The 20,832-nt window shown below is 40.8% G+C and overlaps 1 protein-coding gene across 9 annotated transcripts in view; it reads right to left on the minus strand.

Annotated features, from left to right (window-relative positions):
• Window positions 1-5,604: 5,604 nt before the first annotated feature.
• Window positions 5,605-20,832, minus strand: part of LOC129177358 (rho GTPase-activating protein 12-like) — a 63,732-nt gene continuing 48,504 nt past the window's right edge. Inside the window, exons 7-18 of one of the 9 annotated variants that reach the window (XM_054768414.1) lie at window positions 20,019-20,093; window positions 19,254-19,315; window positions 19,094-19,175; window positions 17,252-17,353; window positions 17,025-17,150; window positions 16,661-16,763; window positions 11,459-11,578; window positions 9,478-9,576; window positions 9,326-9,403; window positions 9,112-9,246; window positions 8,600-8,705; window positions 5,605-6,537 (exon numbers count right to left, since the gene is read on the minus strand). In XM_054768414.1, the coding sequence (XP_054624389.1) occupies window positions 6,363-6,537; window positions 8,600-8,705; window positions 9,112-9,246; window positions 9,326-9,403; window positions 9,478-9,576; window positions 11,459-11,578; window positions 16,661-16,763; window positions 17,025-17,150; window positions 17,252-17,353; window positions 19,094-19,175; window positions 19,254-19,315; window positions 20,019-20,093 (1,263 nt within the window). In that variant the 3' untranslated portion in view covers window positions 5,605-6,362. The remainder of the gene's footprint in view (window positions 6,538-8,599; window positions 8,706-9,111; window positions 9,247-9,325; window positions 9,404-9,477; window positions 9,577-11,458; window positions 11,579-16,660; window positions 16,764-17,024; window positions 17,151-17,251; window positions 17,354-19,093; window positions 19,176-19,253; window positions 19,316-20,018; window positions 20,094-20,832) is intronic. The other 8 variants (XM_054768422.1, XM_054768418.1, XM_054768423.1 and 5 more) reach the window with 8 other exon arrangements.

A 20,832-nucleotide genomic window follows, 5' to 3' on the forward strand; every position in this document is an offset into this window, starting at 1 on the left:
CTCCTTCACATCGAGAGGAGCCAGCTGAGGTGGCTCTGGCATCTAGTCCGGATGCCTCCCGGACGCCTCCCTGGTGAGGTGTTTCGGGCATGCCCAGCCGGGAGAAGGCTCGGGGAAGACCTAGGACACGCTGGAGGGATTATGTCTCACAGCTGGCCTGGGAACGCCTTGGTGTCCTCCCGGTGGAGCTGGAGGAGGTGGTCGGGGACCGGGAAGTCTGGGCTTCCCTACTGAGATTGCTGCCCCCGCGACCCAGACCCGGATAAGCGGAGGAAAATGGAATGGAATGGAATAGAATGGAACGTGCGACCACCGTCAGTGTACTGTATCTACTCTTAAACTTGTACACCACACAATACATCAACACTGAAGCAAGTCATAACGCTAACGCTAATAAGGAAGATACATTCAACCCAGTAACAACCTAACACAATCACTTCAGCAGGCGTGGATTTAGGGGGGGGTGTGGGGGGTGTACACCTCCCCGTTTTGAGGCACCCACAATTTTTTTTGCCACCATAAAAGCTAAGAAAATGATAAACCATCCTGGATTCCAGTCACCCAGTCCCAGTGAAGGTACATGTTCTGAATTACGGGTGCGTGGTGGACGCAGATGCCGTGACATTAACTTATTTATTAATTTTTTTTGTATTAATTTACCAAACACTGCGCACCAGTAAATTCAGTCAGCATTTTCTAGCAGGAAGACATCAGGAAGACATCAGGTTAAACGCTGATTGTGGCTTCTGGTCTTACGTGCGTCCTAAAAACCATTTAGCAGAATTGCTGGTTTAGCGACTTCTGTTCCTGACATTGTGTTGAAATGGCGTATTCTTAATGCTGACTCAGGACGTTTTGCGTGCTGTACAGTATTTGAAGTAATTTACACAAAAAACCCCAAATGTTTTTCTTCCCCGCTGCTTGAGCCGCCACTAAAGGTCACCATGAAGCCAACCAGTCCATCTTAAGATGAGAAAAAAATGATGGAAGTTAAACACCTTTTCCCATCAGTGTTTTCACACGGAAAGGTCAAGCCATCATTCCACCATCTTTTTTTTGTTTTGTTTCTTTAAATGGAAAAAAACGGCGGCCCTTTGGAGCGTCTGGCGGGCTAAATGTCAGCAGTCATCTGTTGCTCGTAACGCTCCAGCCTGCTTGGTTATTGGATATTACGGGCAGCGAATTAGTCCGCAGTAACGAGGCCCCCATAATGTTTGAGGGGAATTAGCCGAGGCGCTAGTGACGCTAATGAATCAGCCGCGTAGCGCTTCAACGGCTGCAGGTTCAAAGGGTTAATGAGCTATTTGAGTGCAAACATCATTTAGCAATACGATGATGTGAAGAGGGGAGAGATAAGATTTGAACTCGCGCTTTCTTTTACCCTTCTCAACCTTCCGCCACGTTCTCGTTTCTCCTCCATGGCGCTAAATAGTGGCGGGCGTCGCACTCATTTATGTCCCTCCAAGACTAATTAGCTGCTAATATCGCCATTTATTTGCTGCAGCAATGACAGCGACCTGACCCTGCAAAGACAAAAAAAAACATCTGTTGATTTTTAAAGAGTGAAATGAGAGCTGACAGTAATGTTGCCACTCTGCAGCTCAGTATGTTAATTGTGATGAAACAAATGCAGAGTGACTTTTAAATCAACTCTTTGGTTTGCTTATAAAAACACACACATACACACACACACACACACATACCGGGCAAAGTTCATATAAGATCATATAACAAAACGCCTTGAAGACAATAAAGATGCAAATTATTAGTTTTAAAGTCAAGCGACCTATGTTAAACTTTTAAAGTCACTGGAGAATAGTGGTTTATGCTAATCATATGCTTAAATAACACGGCTAATTGGCGTGTTGGGTTAGCATATGGCTGACAATCACACAAGTTGGACAATGAACTGGAATGTTAATGATTTGGTGGCATATAATAAAACTAATATATAACGTATATAACGATCAGGGCCGTCAAAGCCTTCTCTGCTGGCCTAAACACTCTCAGAAGCACTGACCTACATTTACAACTTCAACTCTAGTGTTCCATGAAATTGTATTACTGTATTCCCAACAGTCTTCATTTAGTAGCACGTCTCTTGGCTGTACTGCTTCCAGTACATGTACTGTATGCGTATGTTTTTTCTTTTTGTCCAATCAGATGTGTTGCCATGTTAGTGTAATCTGGCAAGGGCCTTCAGAATGAGGAGTGCTGGCCCATACCACCTAAACACTGTTAGCAATGGAGGTTGTTACTTTAACCAATCAGATGTCAGATTCACCTCAGAGGGCCAGCTAGCAAGTCCAAAATGACGTCAGCATTTTTCCATCCTCCGATTGGTTGATCAGAGCAAAACAAAGGCAAATTAGACAAGCTGAATTGTCTGTAGCGATTTGCACACAGTAACGCTCACAATGGCTGATGGAGGAGGAGGAGAAATTGACTTGGTGTCGGACATTCTTCAAAACCCATTTTCAAGGCAGACTTTTCCAGGAAAGGTAGACATTCTAAGGAGAGGTCGACCAACTGCAATTAGATAAATGTTGATTCAGATCCAGATGATGTTGTAGTGTACAGGTTTAGAGTTGTCTGATACTTGTTACATTTCGGTGATGTGGATTAAGTCGATTAAGCCCCCACTGAAGGTGCAGGCACCCAATGCACCACCAGTCACTGGTATATAATAAGCATAATAGTTTTCATACGCCCAGTTTCAGTTGATTGATTGATTCGGTTTTCATCAAAAATTTTTATCACAATTTTCGCCCGTTTTTTGTACACTTTCTCAGTTTTTTTACAATATTTTATGTAACAAACTAGTCAGTTTGTCTTGTACTGTATCGTTCTGCGAAAATCGAGTTCCCAAACAAAGCACCCTGTTTGTGCATGTTTTTAATAAGTGTGACTGCTTAATAACCCACCATTGGTGCCAAGGAAAGCAATTTGTACCAGCAATTTGTTAAAGAAGGTGTGAAACACTAATAAATTCCATCTCGCCAGGCTCTACGGGACGTCTGCATCAACAATAAGTTCCATCCATTCCTCATGTAATTATTTTTGCATTGTTTTCTGCATGTAAAACTGTAATTATTCTCTATAAAATGTATTTTTGTTCATATATTTGTGTGTCTGGAACAGATTAATTGGATATACATTATTTCCTATGGGAAAAATTGCCTCAGTTTTCAGACCTTTCAATTTTCATGTGAACTTTTGAAACAAATTAATAACAAAAACTGAGGTAGCACTGTATTATAAACTAAAATATCTAGGGTAGAACTGTGTTGATGATAAACCCTTTAACTGTTCCGGCAATGTTCAAAGTCACTTTTTTAACGATCAGATGAAAGTTCAAAGGGGCGTTTTTGCGCAAAAGCTTGGCTGAATTCTGAATTGTACAACCTCAGGTGAGCAGAGCTTGATATTGCCAATAGTGAAATCAACATTTGAAAGCTGATGTTAGATAATGATTCCAACTGGTTCTCTCGAACACACACCTCCTCCATACTGTATTGACACCATTAACTGGAACTTTGGTATCGGAGTATTGAATCGCCCATCACTACAAAGTTAACAGTAACAGTGCCATACAAACAAATGCGCATTAAGGTGCTGTTGGTGTGTATGGGGATTTATACTTACTGTATCTCGGTGTATTGGAGGGGATTAAGGGGTTTATTCCCAAAATTGAAGCCCATTTAGACTTCACCTGTCCGGCTGCTTCACGCCCACTTAGGCAGGTTAGGTAGCGTGGCTAACAATTAGCAAAATGACGGCACTAAGAGGAAAACACTGGTGACTTTGGTACAGTACACATTTATGCTGTGGTAGACTGCTGGTGGTACATAAATAGTAATGAAAGGCTACCCACCGCTGGTACTGATGTAAAAATAGCCAAAAAACTTGAAATACAGTGTTCTCTCGTTTATCGCGAGGGATAGGTTCCCAAAATAGTCAGTGAAGTAAGTGCAGAGCAATAAGTGAAATCCACGAAGTAGCTTTGTTTATAATTATTATATGTATAGTATATATACTGTATGTTTTAAGGCTGTAAAGCATTAACATTTTCTCACATTTCTCCATTGTTTAAAGTCTCTCAAAGTTCAAATTTCGGTTGAATTTTATTGAAGGTTGTTCACAAGAAATTAAGAGACTAGCGTGTATTAACTCCTCTAACCGTGCCTCATCCTGGCGCTGTTGGCTATAGCGTTTTTGTATCCGTGTTAAAACAGATTGTTCCTGCCGTCGTTTTGTCCTCTGCCTCGTCCTACTCCTTGAGCTGAAGATTCATTTAGCCGGTTAGCTTCTTCTTCTTCTATTCTTTATTGGCGGTTAGCAAGCTGCTCACACCTTAGCTCAGTACCAAACTTGTACCACGGAGGGCCGTGACACTGCAGATTTTCTTTCCAGCCGCTCACTAAAGCAGGTGATTTTAATGATCAACACCTCCTTCAATATGAGGGAAGGAGCTCCAATTAAATCACCTGCTGCAGAAACCTGTTGGTGAGAAAACCTGCAGTGTCTCGGCCCTCCATTGACACATGTGCCTTAGCTACTTTGCTAGCGACCATCGCCCACAACAGGAAATGGCACAAAGGAGATTGATTGACAATGGTCTACAGGGGTACGCCAATTGCGATGGGGTTACGCGAATAAACATGAAAAACAATTAGCGCCAGACACTTACAATTACGAGTGCGCCTGAACACCTCACGGCACGAGGAGAACAGAGCAGAAAGGAGCGTGAATTTGTTCACTGCTATGTGTGCATCATAAGAGCAAATAAGTATGTTTGATAATTATGATTTTGTGTATTAAGAGTGTTTAATCTTTCGTTGATTTCGATTTCGTTGATATTGGTGTTCCAATCCCCACACGGCGCAGAGGTGAAAACCTCTCACTTTGAGTGGGGATTCCCCCGAAAATTAGGCTTTATCGTTGCTTGTATGTATTTTTGTATTTCGGATACTGCTTTACTGTTATTGTTAAACTGTCTAATTTGGTATTAAATTAATATGCAGACTTAAACCATAGCCATCGTCAGGGGACAAAATCCCAGAAGGATGCCAGCATCAGACTAGAATAAAAGATATGTAGGATGATTATTTATAAGTGCTAATGTGAAACTTTATCAAAATGTTACCTTGTAAAATAGACATTTTTGACCCGGAATTCCTATAAAATTAATTAACCAATTAATTATATTCAATATTTCAAGTTAACTTGAGAAAAAAAGGTTTATGTTTTTTTTTAGTGCGCAGGAGTAGGATACATGGCCTCAGGTCAAATGTGTGAATGGGTCCAATTTTGCTCAAACAATTGTAATTGTGATTAAAGGGAATCTTTTTATTTTTCTCTTGGTACTATTTTTTATTGGTTCCATTGGTATTGTTTATATTTCTGTATTAAATACTGCACTGTTCACAAATGAGAGAATAAACTCATCTTTTTTTTTGTTTGGCTCAAATCTTTGTCCTTTGTTTTATTCTGTTCTCAATCACAATTAACAAATTAAAGGCAAAAATCACGAAACGTTTTTGAAAAGTGTAAAAAGTATCAGTATCGGCGATACTTACCCTGTATTGATTTGGTATTGGATCGATACCAACATTTGTAGAATAAGCCACCCCTAGTCAACAGGTCATGTCAGTAAGAAAGCACCAATTAAATAAAACACTAAAATCATTTGTTTGTGATTAAAATGAGTCATTAGAGATTTTTTATTGCAGTTTGATGAAGCCAGCAGAGCTTTGTGTTGCACAATTAATAACGATGACGCAATTGTCCGTTCACCTGACAGCTAAAACGTTGACGGCTGAGCTCAGTGATCCTTAAAAAAGATTCAGGTCCTATAATTCTTCTTTTTAGTGTTATGTACTCTTATTTATTCTCTGTACAGTATGACTTTAAAGCCACTCACCCTCTTCACACGCACAAAAACAGTACAAATAACTCGGAGAAGAACATTTTGATATCAAGCTGATGCCTTCAAAGCCTTTTTGGTGAAATGGAGGAGTGTTGCAGGCATCCCACAATAAGACTCAAGTTTCAAAGATCTGATGAAGAGACAATGGAATCATGATGGCAGTTAAATAAACAGTCTGTCCCTTATTGTTCAAGTTTAAAGCCAAGCAGAAGATCTTGAGCAGTGGTTCTTCCAGATGGTTTTTGGTTCTTTTAAGACTCCAGTGTTGGGACAGGAAGACTTTCTGTGCTAAAAGGGCACAAAAACAGTGCTTTTGGTCCATGCTGGGTTTTGGTTCTTGAGATGTTCCAAAGCAGTGAGGCGTCGGTCACCACCGGTGACCACCGGTGGGTTCAGATGAGGAGAAACAGAGGTCATTTCCCCACACGGCTGTCTACCTGCCAAATATGTTCTCGTACTCTAAGAGTATTAGCTCCACTATCTGGTTCTGGTAGACCATGTGAACTGCCATGTTCCATGTCTCCATCTCGGGCCGCAGCAGTGTAGGTCCAAACACGATGGCGATGCTCTGGTTGGTCATGCGGTTCTCCTCACCATGGTCAATCACCCTGAAGGTAGAGAGCAGAACCACATTAGACTGGAAGAAAAGGGACTGAGCCACAGTTTGACTCTCAAACAGATTATTCTGATTATTCTTAATTCTGATTATTGGCAATTTCCGATATGTGAATTATGATGATATCAGAACCTGATACTGGATCGGATCGCCCCATCTCTAGGTGAGGCTCAAATCAGAAAAATTGTCAACATCTCAAAAAGTCCTTGTCATGATCAGTCAAATCGTATCGAATTTGAGGGAAGACTGCTCTAAGCGGCTGTAGCGTCGTGTCGGGATTAAACACGTCATGTAATGAACACATTATGCTTCTTTAAGTATGATGCCACTGACTGCACTTCGCAAATAAACACCGTTGGTGCAAAATAAGACAAATATACAGCATTCCCTCGTTTATCGCGGTTAAATGGTTCCAGACCCCAACCATGATAAGTGAATTTCCGCCAAGTACGATCCCTTATTTATAAATGGAATACTTTCGTAATTAGAGCATAGAAAACCTGTTTATGACCTTCTAAACACAGTTTTTATCATTAGAGCCCTCTAAACATGAAATAATACCCCTAAGTCACCTTTACACTCATATTACACAATATAGTATATACATGTACAGTATATGTGGTCTAAATCAACAGAAAGACAAAAAACAACAATAAGTTGATATTCTTATCACTGACTTTGTAACTCTTAATGCGGAAGTACAATTTGCTGCATTTAAGTCGGCTCAGCAATCCCACAAAATAAGCACAAAATGTGAACACAACCCCTCATTGCTGATAATAACGCAGTTTACGTGTGATTCAAATGTCCTGCTACTATTCACTAATACAATTTCACATATATGTGCTATCTTTTAGCTTGCTTTCAATTTTCAGTTAATTTTCAGCTCTTAATACAGTACATACAAATGTATACAATCCTGCTCTGTCATTTATCTTTCTTTCAATAATACAGTAAACATGGGAATATTTCAGACATAGCTGCAAATAGTGATTAAAATAGTGATGATTAATTAATTTGAAAACAGTGATTAAACTTTTTAATCACTTGACAACCATACTTAAACCCTACTAATAACACGCCCTCCTAGTATCAACAGCAACAATTTGGAAAGCTGCACATTTCTATGTGGCACAAACATTCATATAAGAACAAGGTAAAGTGCAAATTAGGAAACTCTGGACTAATACAATCAGCAAAATTATAAACTGAAGACAGATGGGTAGCCTTTCTTTTTGCTTATTCTTATTTTGCTGCATGTGACTCCCGAGGTGTGACATTAGATTAGAAGTCTGACAGGAAGACGCCTTACTCCCCGCCTCACTTAACAAGAGCTTTTAAATATTTGCAAATTGCATATTTACAATTTGAAAACAAAACTTGGAAATAATTCCAGACCATGGACATAAACTAGCAAGCTTTGTTGCTCTGTGGAGCATGGCGCACTTTGGTCAGGTCTCACTCGGGTGGCGATATAAATATCGGCAGAAAAGCAGACGATATGTTCCCATATATCACTTCTATGACATTATTGGTCGATATTATTGGACATACCTACAAAGACACTTTTGGACCCCAAGAATATTTCCATGAGGTGTTTTGCCAGAAAGGTGCCGCACAGAAAGAAAAAATAATTTCCATAATGTTTTATTTTGGAAAGTGGCCGGATTCCCTCTGTTACATCCGTCTCACTTGACACATGTCCATTGTGCGTGTACTAACTTTCTCTCCACTGCTGCTGTATATTTAGCATTTTTCTTTCACCTCATATTTGGTCTCAAATGCTGATACTAACTGATATAAAGGTAAGTTTTGATGACTTATTGAGTGCTAATGTGCACATTTGGCTCAAGTTAATTCATGCTAGCACACTGCCTTTTACCACACACGTCAAACAATGATGTAATAATCTCTCTGAAAAACTTGGAACTGGTGGATTGTGGGTTGGCATTCATTTTGTGCTTTTGATGTGATGTTGTTCATGTCTTAGTTTTACACAATACATCATAAATAAGATAAATTAGATCGCTATAATGTAACTCAAGTGTCCTTACTTTCTGAGGTGTTTGAAGAGAGCTTGCATAGTGTCGTGGTTCGGCTCAGGGAGCTGTTGGACCAGTTCTTTGATGGCATGGACCCTCTGCTTGTAGTCTGGAAACTCTGCAGGCCAGAGGAAAAAAAAAACACTGTAATGCTGCACTGTGTGCAATAATTGCATAAAGTGCGTTCATGATTGCATTTCCTCTGCCTTATTTCCATGTTAAGCTAATAAGCTCACTTTCATGCAACAGATTGCAAACAGTAATTTAACTGACAAAGGTTAAGAACACATTTCCACATGGTAACGGTAATGCTTTAATTCATCCTGAACATGCATACAAGTTACACTGGAGCACATCACATAGCACAATTCACAGTTTTGCATGTCCAAAAAGGAGTAGGAAGAAGCAAAGCTTATTTAATCCTCCCCTGCGTGATACTTCTAAACATTTTTCAGGAGGGAATCTTTGGAGCCACACGTGCTGCGTGAGTATAATTTAGCGTTTGAGGAGGTAAAAATACCCACTGATGGAGCTGACAAAGTCGTGGAAGAGGTTGTAGGTGAAGAGCGGCTCAGGAAGCTCCCTGAAGAACATCTTTAAAGCTCCGGTGATCACGTGGATGTCCTCCCACTTGCCGTCTGCCAGGCTCACATTTTGATCTGCACAGCAGAGGAAGAAGAAGAGTCAGAGATTGGCACCACCTCTGCAATAACAGAAGAAAAAGCTCAGCAGGCCCACCGTCACTGACTGCAAAGCGCAGCTTCTGTATCAGCGCCAGGTTTCCGCTGACTCTGTACAGGCCGTCCACACACAGGCCTGTAGGGAAGGATGGGAAGACAAAAAAATTTAAAACATCAGAGAGATGCACCACACGGCATCTCAAAACCCACCGTTGTTCTCCACATGGTCGATGCACATCTTGACAAAAGTGGGAACAGTGCTGTTCTCCCTCTGGCAGAGACTGGACAGGCTACAGCCAAACACTTGATCTGCGCACACAAACACACGTTTGGAAACACAGAGCGCAGCACTTCTTTTCAGCACTTCTTTGTTGTGTTTTCATAAACACTTTTTACCCCTAAGAAGTCATTTCAAGTTAACTGATGGGGGGGATGCAGGCGAAGCTCTGTCAGATGTGAGAGCTGAAGACTCGACGAACAGGAGACTGCCAAACGTTTCCAGCACACCCGCACTACACGTTTGGGTCTCCCGGGTCTGTCCGGCATCCTCCCCCGCCATCTAATCCAACTCATCACCAGGTGGTGATCAGTTGACAGCTCAGCCCCTCTCTTCACCCGCGTGTCCAGAAAACGTGGACGCAGGTCTGAGTATACGACTACAAAGTCGATCATAGACCTGCGGCCTAAGGTGTCCTGGTGTCAGGTGCACTTGTGGACATCCTTATGTTCGAACATGGTGTTTATGATGGACAAACTGTGGTTCGCACAGAAGTCCAACAACAACACACCGCACGGGTTCAGATCGGGGAGGCTGTTCTTCCCAATCACGCCCCTCCCGGTCACACTGTCATTACCCACATGGGCGTTGAAGTCTCCCAACAAAACGACGGAGTCACCAGTTGGAATGCTCTCCAGCACCCCTCTGATGGACTCCAAGAAGGCTGGGTACTCTGAACTGCCGTTTGATGTGAACAGATTAAAAGCTAAAAAAGAGGTTCCATTGCACTATCAATTTACAATTCACCAGTAATAAACATGGAGAAGGGGTAGGTTCTTCTTACTCCTTTTCAGACATGTTGAATTGTGTAAATGTAAACATGATGTTCCGTAATGTAACTTGTTCAATAAAACTGTACCATACCATACCAAAGAACATATATTCATTTAAAATTATTGTAATAGTGACATTTGTGTGTCTTTTTAGCATTTTTGCTATTGTAACAAATACGTCACGTCAGGCGTTCCATATGAATTTTAAATTTAAAAGCCGGATAGCGATATTTTCCTAGCTTGTTTTCTATGAATTAATTGAGAAAATATAGAAAGAAGAATTGAATTGTAATAATTGACACCCAATTGAAGCATTACAATTGTTAAGTGGTTTTAACATGTGCTTTAATGGCAAAAAAATGACCTACCTTAGCTTAGCTAACATGGGCTAGTCACATGACAACCACTCCAAAATGTTTCCTATACGTCACTAACTTATTTATTCACTTACAAATAGTTACTCATGTTAAAGGAGTTCTGGCTCCAACACTTGAAATAGTTCTCACTTATTTATGTGTTTGTGGATGTGTTGTTTAAGTAAAGCTGAGACATGAGAGCATAAAGGATTCAAGTGCATGTGACAGATTTTATTATTATTTTTTTTAGCTCACACGGGGTAAAATATTAGGAAAATAAATATATATAAGACGGCTACATTTTTCCAACTCTTGCTAATAGATTACGTAACCATATAACTTTTACTTTTCAGTCCTCTGGGCAAACGAGCCCACAGCAAGAATATTAAATTAAAGCAGGAGAAAATTGCTTGATAGCAAAAAAATTCTTGTAAACTCACTTCCACAAAACTTTGTAGCAAGGGGGCTTGAGGTAATTACGTTTTTGGTGCAGATCCAGATAAAAGTGTAGAAAGAGGAATTTATTTTCACCTTTGGCTGCTACAGTCTGCTTGCATTGGGTTCAAGTGGGGAGATCCAACAGATGATTTTGTGATGAAAAGTTTGTGTGTGTGGTAGTTACGCCACCTACAGGACTGGAGTGGAACATGCAGGAGCTTTCACTCAGTTTAGTATTGTTCGGGTTTGGCGGTGGCTGCAAATATCATGAGGTACATGTCTGTACATAGCAAAACTAATTTGGTTGGACTGTAAAAAAAGCACACATGCTTCATGTTCTCAGGTACCTTTAATGTAGCCTTTGTCTCTGACGGCCTGCAGGGTGGGTCTGCGAGTCAGAAACTTCTTCAGCTTGTGTTTGGTCTTCTTGTTGTCGGTGCCGTCTATGCTGGCAGACGTCTTCATGGCTGCACAGAACATGCAGACAGAGAGAAGTGCTCATTGCCTTGATGACTGTGCACACAATAACAACAACAACAACAACAACATGTAATTTCATAAAATTTTGAATAGCGATGTTCGATATTGGTTTTCTTACCAATATCCAATATACCAGCACTGTCCAGAACTACATTTCTGATACCGATATCAAGTGATTGTTGAGCTTGAGATTGTTGAGCAACTTTTTCGGTAAATGTCAAAAATGTACATCAAACTGTTGCCTTGGTTTGCGTACATTTTCGGGTTAGCGTTATTAATATACTCCGTGAGTCTAATTGTTTGTGTGTGTGTGTGTGGTTTTCCCCTTGTTGACGACTGGAGAAAACGTACATGGCAAGAGCTCTGCTGACGATACTAGAAATTTGAACTATTTTGGTGCTTTCCTGACACAAGATCACAACTGCCTGCTGAGTCCCTAAACTTTAATTTGGATAGGTACAGATGGTACAGATTCCTTGAAATAAACTAGTTACAAATGCTGATAGTTGCTAGCAAGTCAAACTAACTGGCTAACTGCTGAAGTTCAATGCAGTTGCCTAGCAACAATGTCTTAACGTAAAGCGAAATGATACTGACCCTTGAAATAGGGATACAAAATCAGAAATAGGGCCAGTCTGGAGGTCGGAGAGGCTTACCCCACCTTCCGGCCCAGAAAACATTCTCGAGAGCAAAAATTTTATATTATTACACACCTTGATGAATGAGACACAAGAGCGTACTGTGGCACAAATAGAGCGAGAATTTAAGAATTTGCAATTACAAACAAGGCAAAATTTTAAGTGTCTGCAATGAAAGATTCAATGTGTAGAATCGCAGAATAACTGCCTAATCGATATGATCATGAACCCATCCATCCATTTTCTCATTTTCTATGCCACTTCTCATTAGGGTCGCAGGGGTATGCTGGAGCCTATCCCAGCTGTCTTCGGGCGACAGGAGGGGTACACCCTGGACTAGTCGGCAGCCAACCACAGGGCAGATATAGACAAACAACCTTTCACACTCACATTCATACCTATAGACAATTTAGAGTCGCCAACTAACCTAACATGCATGTTTTTGGAATGTGAGAGGAAACTGGAGTGCCCGGAGAATGAATGAATGAATGAATGAATGAATGAATGAATATATATATATATATATATATAAAATAATAATAAATAATAATAATAATAATAATAATGTTGACCAGTCGAGGGCACTGCGGACTGCGGATAAAAGTTGTACAGCACTACTAGGCTTGTTATTATCATGGTTCATGGTTCATGGTTTTAATCCTGAATATGCATGAGTCAAACAGTAGCACATCACATAGTACAATTCACAATTTTGCATGTCCAAAAAGGAGTAGGAAGAAGCAAAGCTTATTTAATCCTACTCCTCATCAGTTTCACATCAGTTGCAATACATTTATTCACCTCTTGTTCTTCCAAGTGTACTTTGTAGGTCTACATGACAATGTAGTGCAATCATAGCCAAGGTTTTTACTTACTAAAAAGGAAGCTAGAGGCTTAATAATAACTGATAGAATATATCCACGACCCACAGAACAAAGCTGTGCTAATAATGTCTTACGCTTGTTTTTTATATTTTACTTTTTATACGGCAGAGTGTCATTACAGCTTTAGTTCATCAGGAAGTGACGAGAAGTGACGGGAAGTGACGGTGGGCGTCCCGAGCAGGAGAGCTAGGCTCAGTGCTAGCTGTGAGTTTGGAGAGAGTTGGGAAGTGTGTTTATGTTGGCGTGGATGTAAAGTCCTGCAGTGTTCTCCGCTGTTAATAAAGCCATTAAAGTGCATCGGCGACGTGAGTCTCTCCTTCCCCACAACAAGCGGCATTACAGTGTTGACCAGTGCACACCAGGAAATAAACTGTGTCATTTCTTACAGGCATTGGCTGGACAGCTATGTAGTGGGGCTTGTTTAACCTTTGCCTTGTGGGCAAGCAGGAAGGAGAGACGATGCTGAGAGATGTGTGTGTGTTCTGAGCTGCTGTCTGGTGGCCGCGTTCAAGAAATAAAGTTGGCAGAAGAAACAGGAGAAGTTTCCTTCTTTGCTTCGGAGCTGAATAACACTGACAAGTTAACAGACTAGTCGCGAACGGAAAAGAAGACGGCTTTGTTTGTGTCGAATACAGAAGATGAGGACTTTGATGGATTTGTGGATGAGGTTGATCAAAAATAACACGACTCTAAATTGTCCATAGGTATGAATGTGAGTGTGAATGGTTGTTTGTCTATATGTGCCCTGCGATTGGCTGGCGACCAGTCCAGGGTGTACCCCGCATGTCGCCCGAAGTCAGCTGGGATAGGCTCCAGCATGCCCCCGCGACCCTAATGACGATGAAGCGGTATAGAAAATGGATGGATGGATGGATGGATGGATGTTTCGGTTAAGAGTTGAACCTTCTGGAACAAATTAATGTAGCCAGCAAAGGTTACACTGTAATGGGGATTTCTTATTGTCTTATTTCTTAATTCCCGAATTCAGGAGGTGTCAATGATATCCCAAAAGACGATGGAAACTGGTTGACGTCATCGGTGCTTAGTTTGAAATATGAAGATTTACTTTCATTTTCCCATGTCATAAAGAACATATATAATTTGTTTCAATACATTTGTAAAAGGAATATGGTTGTTATTACCAGTGTTTTATGCCTACTTACTTTTGACCCACCCAATAGATCATACAGAAGCTGTTTTATTTTCGGTGTGCTTTCACAAGTCAAGCTTCCTTTGTCAGGTTAATGACCTTCACCATGTGTCGTTTGCTTACTTTGCAGGATTACATAGATCCTACATAGATGCTACCTGGTATATGCTCTATACCTACATCCAAAGGTTTGGGAACACACATGAGCAGAACTGAATTTGTCCACATTTGATTTGCTTTGTGGCACTATAACAATTTGGTATCAAATTGAAGAGTGCACATCAGCATTCAAACTGACATATGTTTTACACCGTTATGCATTTTAGGAGGAAGTCATATGTTAAAGAGGGACGCCACCTACCAAAATATAATACCCAGCAGAATCAGAAATGGCTTTGGTTCGTGGTGCTGGAACTTGTGCCCTTTTCTCATTCCACAAAGTCTGCCCATTATACATAGAATGGGCAGACTTTGTGGAATGAGAAAAGGGCATTGGGTATTGTTTATTGCGCAATAAATTTGAACAAATGAATAATTCGAATTTATTGAGCAATAAACAATACCCAATGTTTCTCTTGTTCAGAAAACATATTTTTTTTAATTGTAATTCAATAAACGCAATCGAGGATACCCTCTACTCCAGAGACCAGGAACCTTTTTGGTTAAGAGAGCCATGAATGTTGCATATTTTAAGTGCAATTAAATGTAAGTGCAACTGTTATATTGAAGCTAACCAATAATAAGTAAAATACTTCTTACCATTAATGCGACTTCTGGTGCTGCATGGTTTTCCACCGGACTGCTCATCTTTCTTTCTTTTCACCATCTTCTTCGTCAAAAGAGTTTGCTTTGCAGAATTAGCTGACTATTTGATCAAAGGAGGGAAGTTTACTTCTTGACCTCTCATTGAACCAGGTAGGCTATTGCATTAGTCAGTAATCGAGTTTTGGTGTCTGACCCAGAAAATATTGGGCGGAGAGCTGCCATTGGCTCTGGCCACCCGCATTGAATTAATTAAAATGCATTAACAAGTTTTACATTTTGAACATTATTTTTTACACTGTGATTTCTGTAATATTTTAGTTTAAAATGTCTGAAAAAAATTAAATAAGTTGATTTTATCATGTTAAGTAAAAGAGCCACTTCTGTCTCCCGAGCCATAGGTTCCCTACCCCTGCTCTACTCTGCGCAAGCTGCCAACCTTGCTGCACCAAAGCAACCAGAAAAAAATCATGACATTTCCACCACCATGTTTCACAGTTGGTTTGATGCACTGTGGTAGCATCTTTTCTCCCTTTCGTCGTCTCACGCAGGTACTCCTCTTACTGCCACACACCTCGAACTTTGACTCGTCAGACCAATGAACCTTCTGAACCTTCTGCCACTGCTCCAAAGACCAGTCTCTGTGTTTCCCAGCCCAAGCAAGCCTTTGCTTATTGTTTTTTCTTTGAGAAGTGCTTTCCTTGACGCCACATGGCTCATTAGCCCTGCTACACAAAGACATCTCCTTACTGTTGAGGAAGATAGCGTTGTTTAACTCAGCTGTGATCTGTGGGCAAGTCCAATAACAGTTGCGCAGACTGCTCACTTGCGCAGACTGCTCACCTAAATGTATTTTTCTTCTGTAGTAGACGTTGTTTTGGCCTACCACATCGTCTCCTGTCCTCAGTGGACCCTCTCTGCATTTAAGACTGTAGTGAACAGCATGGACACTTAAGTTTTTTGGCTATTTCACACATTGAATACCTTTCATTTCTCAAAACTACTATCGACTGGCGTGTTTCCAGAGAAAGCTGTCTTGTCTAAGCCATTTTATTTTTGTGTCCGACTTCTGACGAGAACAAACTGAAAAGGCAAAATGAATGGCGATGCACTGGTATAAGTGTAAAAAGCTCGAAATAACTTTCAAATTCATGAATTTCAAATTGCACCAATGCCGACACCACTTTCATGCATTTTCTTTGAAGTAGGATGCATGTGAAACATGCATGTATGATGCATATGTCAAGTTCAGATGTTTTCCAGGATAAAAACGCATATTTTCATAAATTAACCCTCTAATAAACAACAGGCTACAAATATTCAGCAATAAATTCAGAGGACAACTGCTGTAATATTCACAAATAAAGAACAGAACTAATACAAAAGTTTGCATTTTTGACAGAATGCCATCTTGACGGGTAGCCTGCCCTCTTTGGCAGCTGTATGTCTCTTAAGAACTTTCTTTTTTTTTTTTTTAATCAATAAGAAAATGTATACTGGTGTATATAGTCTTTACTTTAAAACAAAAATACAGCTCTGCTATGAGCCTGAATTCCAATAAAGCCTGCCCAGTTTACAAAAACACGGACTAATTGCAGGTGTTCCCAAACCTTTGGAGGGGCATGTACAGTATACCTCTGGTTTTCTTGGCGTCTCTGTTCTCCTTCTCTTTGTCCTGCTTCTCTGTGCCAGGTGACTCGGGCATGTCTTCTTCTATGGCTTCATCAGACTCACACGCCTGAAAACACACATGCAGAACAATAGTTACCTTTAAGAAGTTATACGCCTCTTTGGCTTTTCCTTCTCTACAGATGTGGTCATGCAAAAGTAAAGGTTAATGCAACAATACTGCTGAGCGAGCACCGTTTCCTATTCATTGCATGTGAAGTCTGACTTGCTTTTAGGGAACAGAGCTGATCTCACTGAAAACAGTGTGTTAAAAAGATGGTGTTTGAATTAATTCTGTCGCAATGATGGAGCTTGTAGGTGTATATGTAACCATAGAGGGCGGGGTGGGGTTCCTCACAGGGCTGCTGATGGTGTCCCGCAGCGCTCGGTACCACTCTTTGACGGTGCCGTCATTTTCAGACTGGATCAGCAGCTCCGTGCCCTGCCGGGTCTTCAGCTGCAAATGAGAGTCCATATTAGTAAATTACTACTAAATCCCTAAGAGATATGACGTTGCCGCAATGGTGAAGCTTATAGGGAGAATAAAGTTTTTAAAACCTCTATAACGTGTTTCTTGCTGGACTTGTCCTTGGAGGCCCAGTCCACAGAGCCGCCTTTCAGGTCGACGGTGAACTCTGGTTTGGACTGACCACCACCAAACTGCACACAATAGAAATATGGTGAACCATCAGACATGAGACACCCTAGTAGGATCTCCATTGATTGATGTGTGACAACACCGATCAGCACAGGTTGTCTCGGTAGGAGTAAATTGGAAATATATACTGGTAGATAAGCACAATGTATTGCCCAACTGTAATGATAATGTATGCGTAGAAGCTTGTGTGAAACAGTTGACTGTCCTGAGAATGGCATTCAATCTATGAGGGGGAAAAATGTCATAACGTCTACCTAACTTTCAAAAAACAGTTAAGAACCCACTTCTGCAGAGCTACTTTTAATGCTCGACTGCATAGTTGTGTCTGTGTGTATTATAAATGTATTGCTATCTTTGGAATGTACAGTGGAACCTGTTTATGTTGACTGTGAGTTGACCAACTCATCAAGTCCTGCTTGTTTTAGTACTAAAAAAAACACAGAAGAGTGAAACCGTTCATGTCTAGGCATGCCTCTACTTTCAAAGCAGTGTTTTCTAAACTGGTAGGTCACGATCCACTTAGGTCACCGGTCTTGGCAAAAAAAAAAAAATTGTTTAATGACCTGATGTCCATGAACGCACCTTGTGTCTGTGCTATTTACTTGTTATGCCACCATGAGGTGTGTGTCATGTTTATGACTTAGCCAAGCTTGAGCAGAAGGGGAGAACATAGAGTGTGAACTTAAGGTGCCGCCCGTCCGACACACACCTAGATCGCTTTTATGTCTGCTGGAGAAGAGTGCGCTATAAAGAGACGATCATCTCACTGCTACAGCTCACACTGTATTATGTTGGGAATTCCACATTTAATGAAGACTCGCAGGTACAGTTTCATTCACAGTTCGATCTATTCATGCCCAGTTAGATCTATTGACCCAGGCAGAGGGATGGTCTACAGAAGAAATGGACCTCCTATTATTATTAAACTTACCTACTGATGCAAGCAGAAAAAAGTTACATTTGCATATTTTGAATTATACATTTTGTTTATCCGAGGAGTTGAATCAGCGCAACTGGACAAGCTTGATTTTCTTCACCTCTCACCCAGGTCAAAATTTTAGTTGAAACATTTTCGCATGGGATTGCTGCTTGTCATTGAGGGGTGATGATGATGACGCCTGCTCGGATGAGAGGCAAAACTGAAACTGTCCAGTTGCACTCAATTCAATGCCCTGAGAATACAAAGACCTGGAGGAATGAGAATATTAACAAGAATGTTATATAAGAGTGTCTAAAGCCACCAGTAAATGTGCACGCAATGGATAGTTTTGGTTTCGGTTATGTTGACAACTGCTTATGTCAACGTGAGTCAGCCAGAACGAGGGGTGGCGACAACGGGGTTTTACTGTAATACGAATTGTATTTATTTCGGTTGAAAATGTCTATTAAAAGCGCTTTAGAGATATAATAATGATTATACATAAATGACATCATGATTAAATAAAAACAATTACAGAATTAAAAAAAATCGTTATTTTGATATTTGTATAACTGAATAATTATTATGACCTTTGAAGAAAGTGATACAATTGTTTGTCCCATGTTGACAACTCACGTACTGTTACATACGTTAGAACATGACATAATAAAGCTGGGACCTGTGTTGTGTTCATAAAGTAGCTTTGCAGTAGCAGTGGCAGGAGGAGGAGTATAAATCAAATGTTTCTCCAGGTGGGTTGCAATTAAATGGAGACAGCTAACAGGACAACGGCAGTAAAACAGTCAAGGTTTGTGTGACGCACCCAGCTGGTTCCACCTCCCTGACCTTTGGCAAAGAGCAAGGTGGATCCTTGCAGGACAGTCCAGGAGGAAGTCCAGTTTTTCCTGCAACAGATAACCCAAACGCCAATTATTCCAGATGCTTGATCTCACCGTCTGTGCTAAAGAAAACCTTCCACCCACCGAACTTTCTTGCCGTTCTCTGTAATCTTTGTCACGTTCAGCACACCGCATTTCTCAGAGGGCTGCAGAGAGGAGGAAAAAAAACTTTAGTAGAGAAAAAAAACCCCAGCAGCGAGCAGGTTAGACATGCATCACAGCAACAAGCATTGATCATCACAGCAGGATGACTGCACTAAAGCCTGCACTTAAACACCAGCAGCACCTCCATCTCCCAAACAAGCACACCACCACAAGCCTGAGATAAAAGCTTTGCACTTTCATCCCCATTCCCTAAGGTGGCAAACACATAAAAAGAGGGTGCTGGCACGTTAAACACAGCACAAATTCGACACACCGAGTGTCAGACAAATTGAAGGGAAAAACAGGAGTAAGTGGTTAAAACACTGGATGCAGCCAACTGTTGAGTGGATCCTGATTCAGATGCTAATGCTGCATGAAAGCTGCAGCAGGTTGTGCAACAGCTCACAGTCACTAAATGCTGGCCACAACCTGATTAAAAAAGAAGAGCAGATATCTGGAATCTTGAAGCTGATCTGACAGCTTACAGTGGCTCAATTTAGCACAGTGGCTTGGTTTTTCCTTTCATTTGTCATCTCGGTACATCCCAGTACAAACGCCCAACAAATCAGTGAAAGTTCCTGGCTAAGAAAAGGTTCAGTGTGTGATTGAAAGGAGCCAACAAACAAGGTTTCCACATCCGAAAGATGTTTCCACATCCCAAAGATGTATTTCTGCAACCTCATACTGAGAGTACAGGGTACTGACAGAGTTAGGGGGCTTAGGAGAAGAAGGGCTGGAGTCTGAGTCAGGTGAGGGGGACTTGGGGCTCTGAGGTGCGTCCTAGCAAGGAGACGAAAACACAAGCGGTCACATGGGTTAATGACAACCAATGAAAGGAGAGGGTGGGGTGGTAGTTAGTGATGGTGGTTAAGCTTGTGAAGCTGTCAACATGTAACAAGTATCTTTTTCTAACAGTCACTGGATGCTCATGATGCTATTTCTAACTTTATTTAATAAGCAGTTATCGTGAATCCTTTACTCATGATCATCTTGTATTGGTGCACCACAGGAGACTCAGAACTCTGACTAGGAAAAGTACAATGGAATTGTGCAGTATAATTATATGTACTTACCTTCCTTTTATGTATTATTATGTAGATTAAATAGTTGGGTTAATTCATTTCAGCAGGTAATTTTTGGTTTTCCAGAGTACAGAAAATTTGGAGATACATGCTTTTCATTGGACTGTGTATACATCTGTATGCATATTAGCAGAAGCATTTTAAGCATGGACACTGTTATATAAATCTATGTCTTTATCATCTCTGAATGTAAATGTTAATTAGTAAAATGAGAAAAAAAGACTGTAATTTGACCACAGTTGTCAGTCATGTTGTTCTTTTTCATTCACATTTGACTTAGTCGCCTGGGACGCTGCACTCTCCAAGTGGGATATGTCCTACTTCTTCAAATGCAGCATATATCCACGTTGTTTACGACAGAATGCTTTAATGGAATGATTCCAATGAAGAAGTCAGAAGAGAGAGATGTAGGCACAAACTCAATGATTCTGTCGTGT

This window comes from Dunckerocampus dactyliophorus, chromosome 2 (assembly GCF_027744805.1).
Source record: "Dunckerocampus dactyliophorus isolate RoL2022-P2 chromosome 2, RoL_Ddac_1.1, whole genome shotgun sequence".
In the NCBI taxonomy this organism is placed as follows: Eukaryota; Metazoa; Chordata; class Actinopteri; order Syngnathiformes; family Syngnathidae; genus Dunckerocampus; species Dunckerocampus dactyliophorus.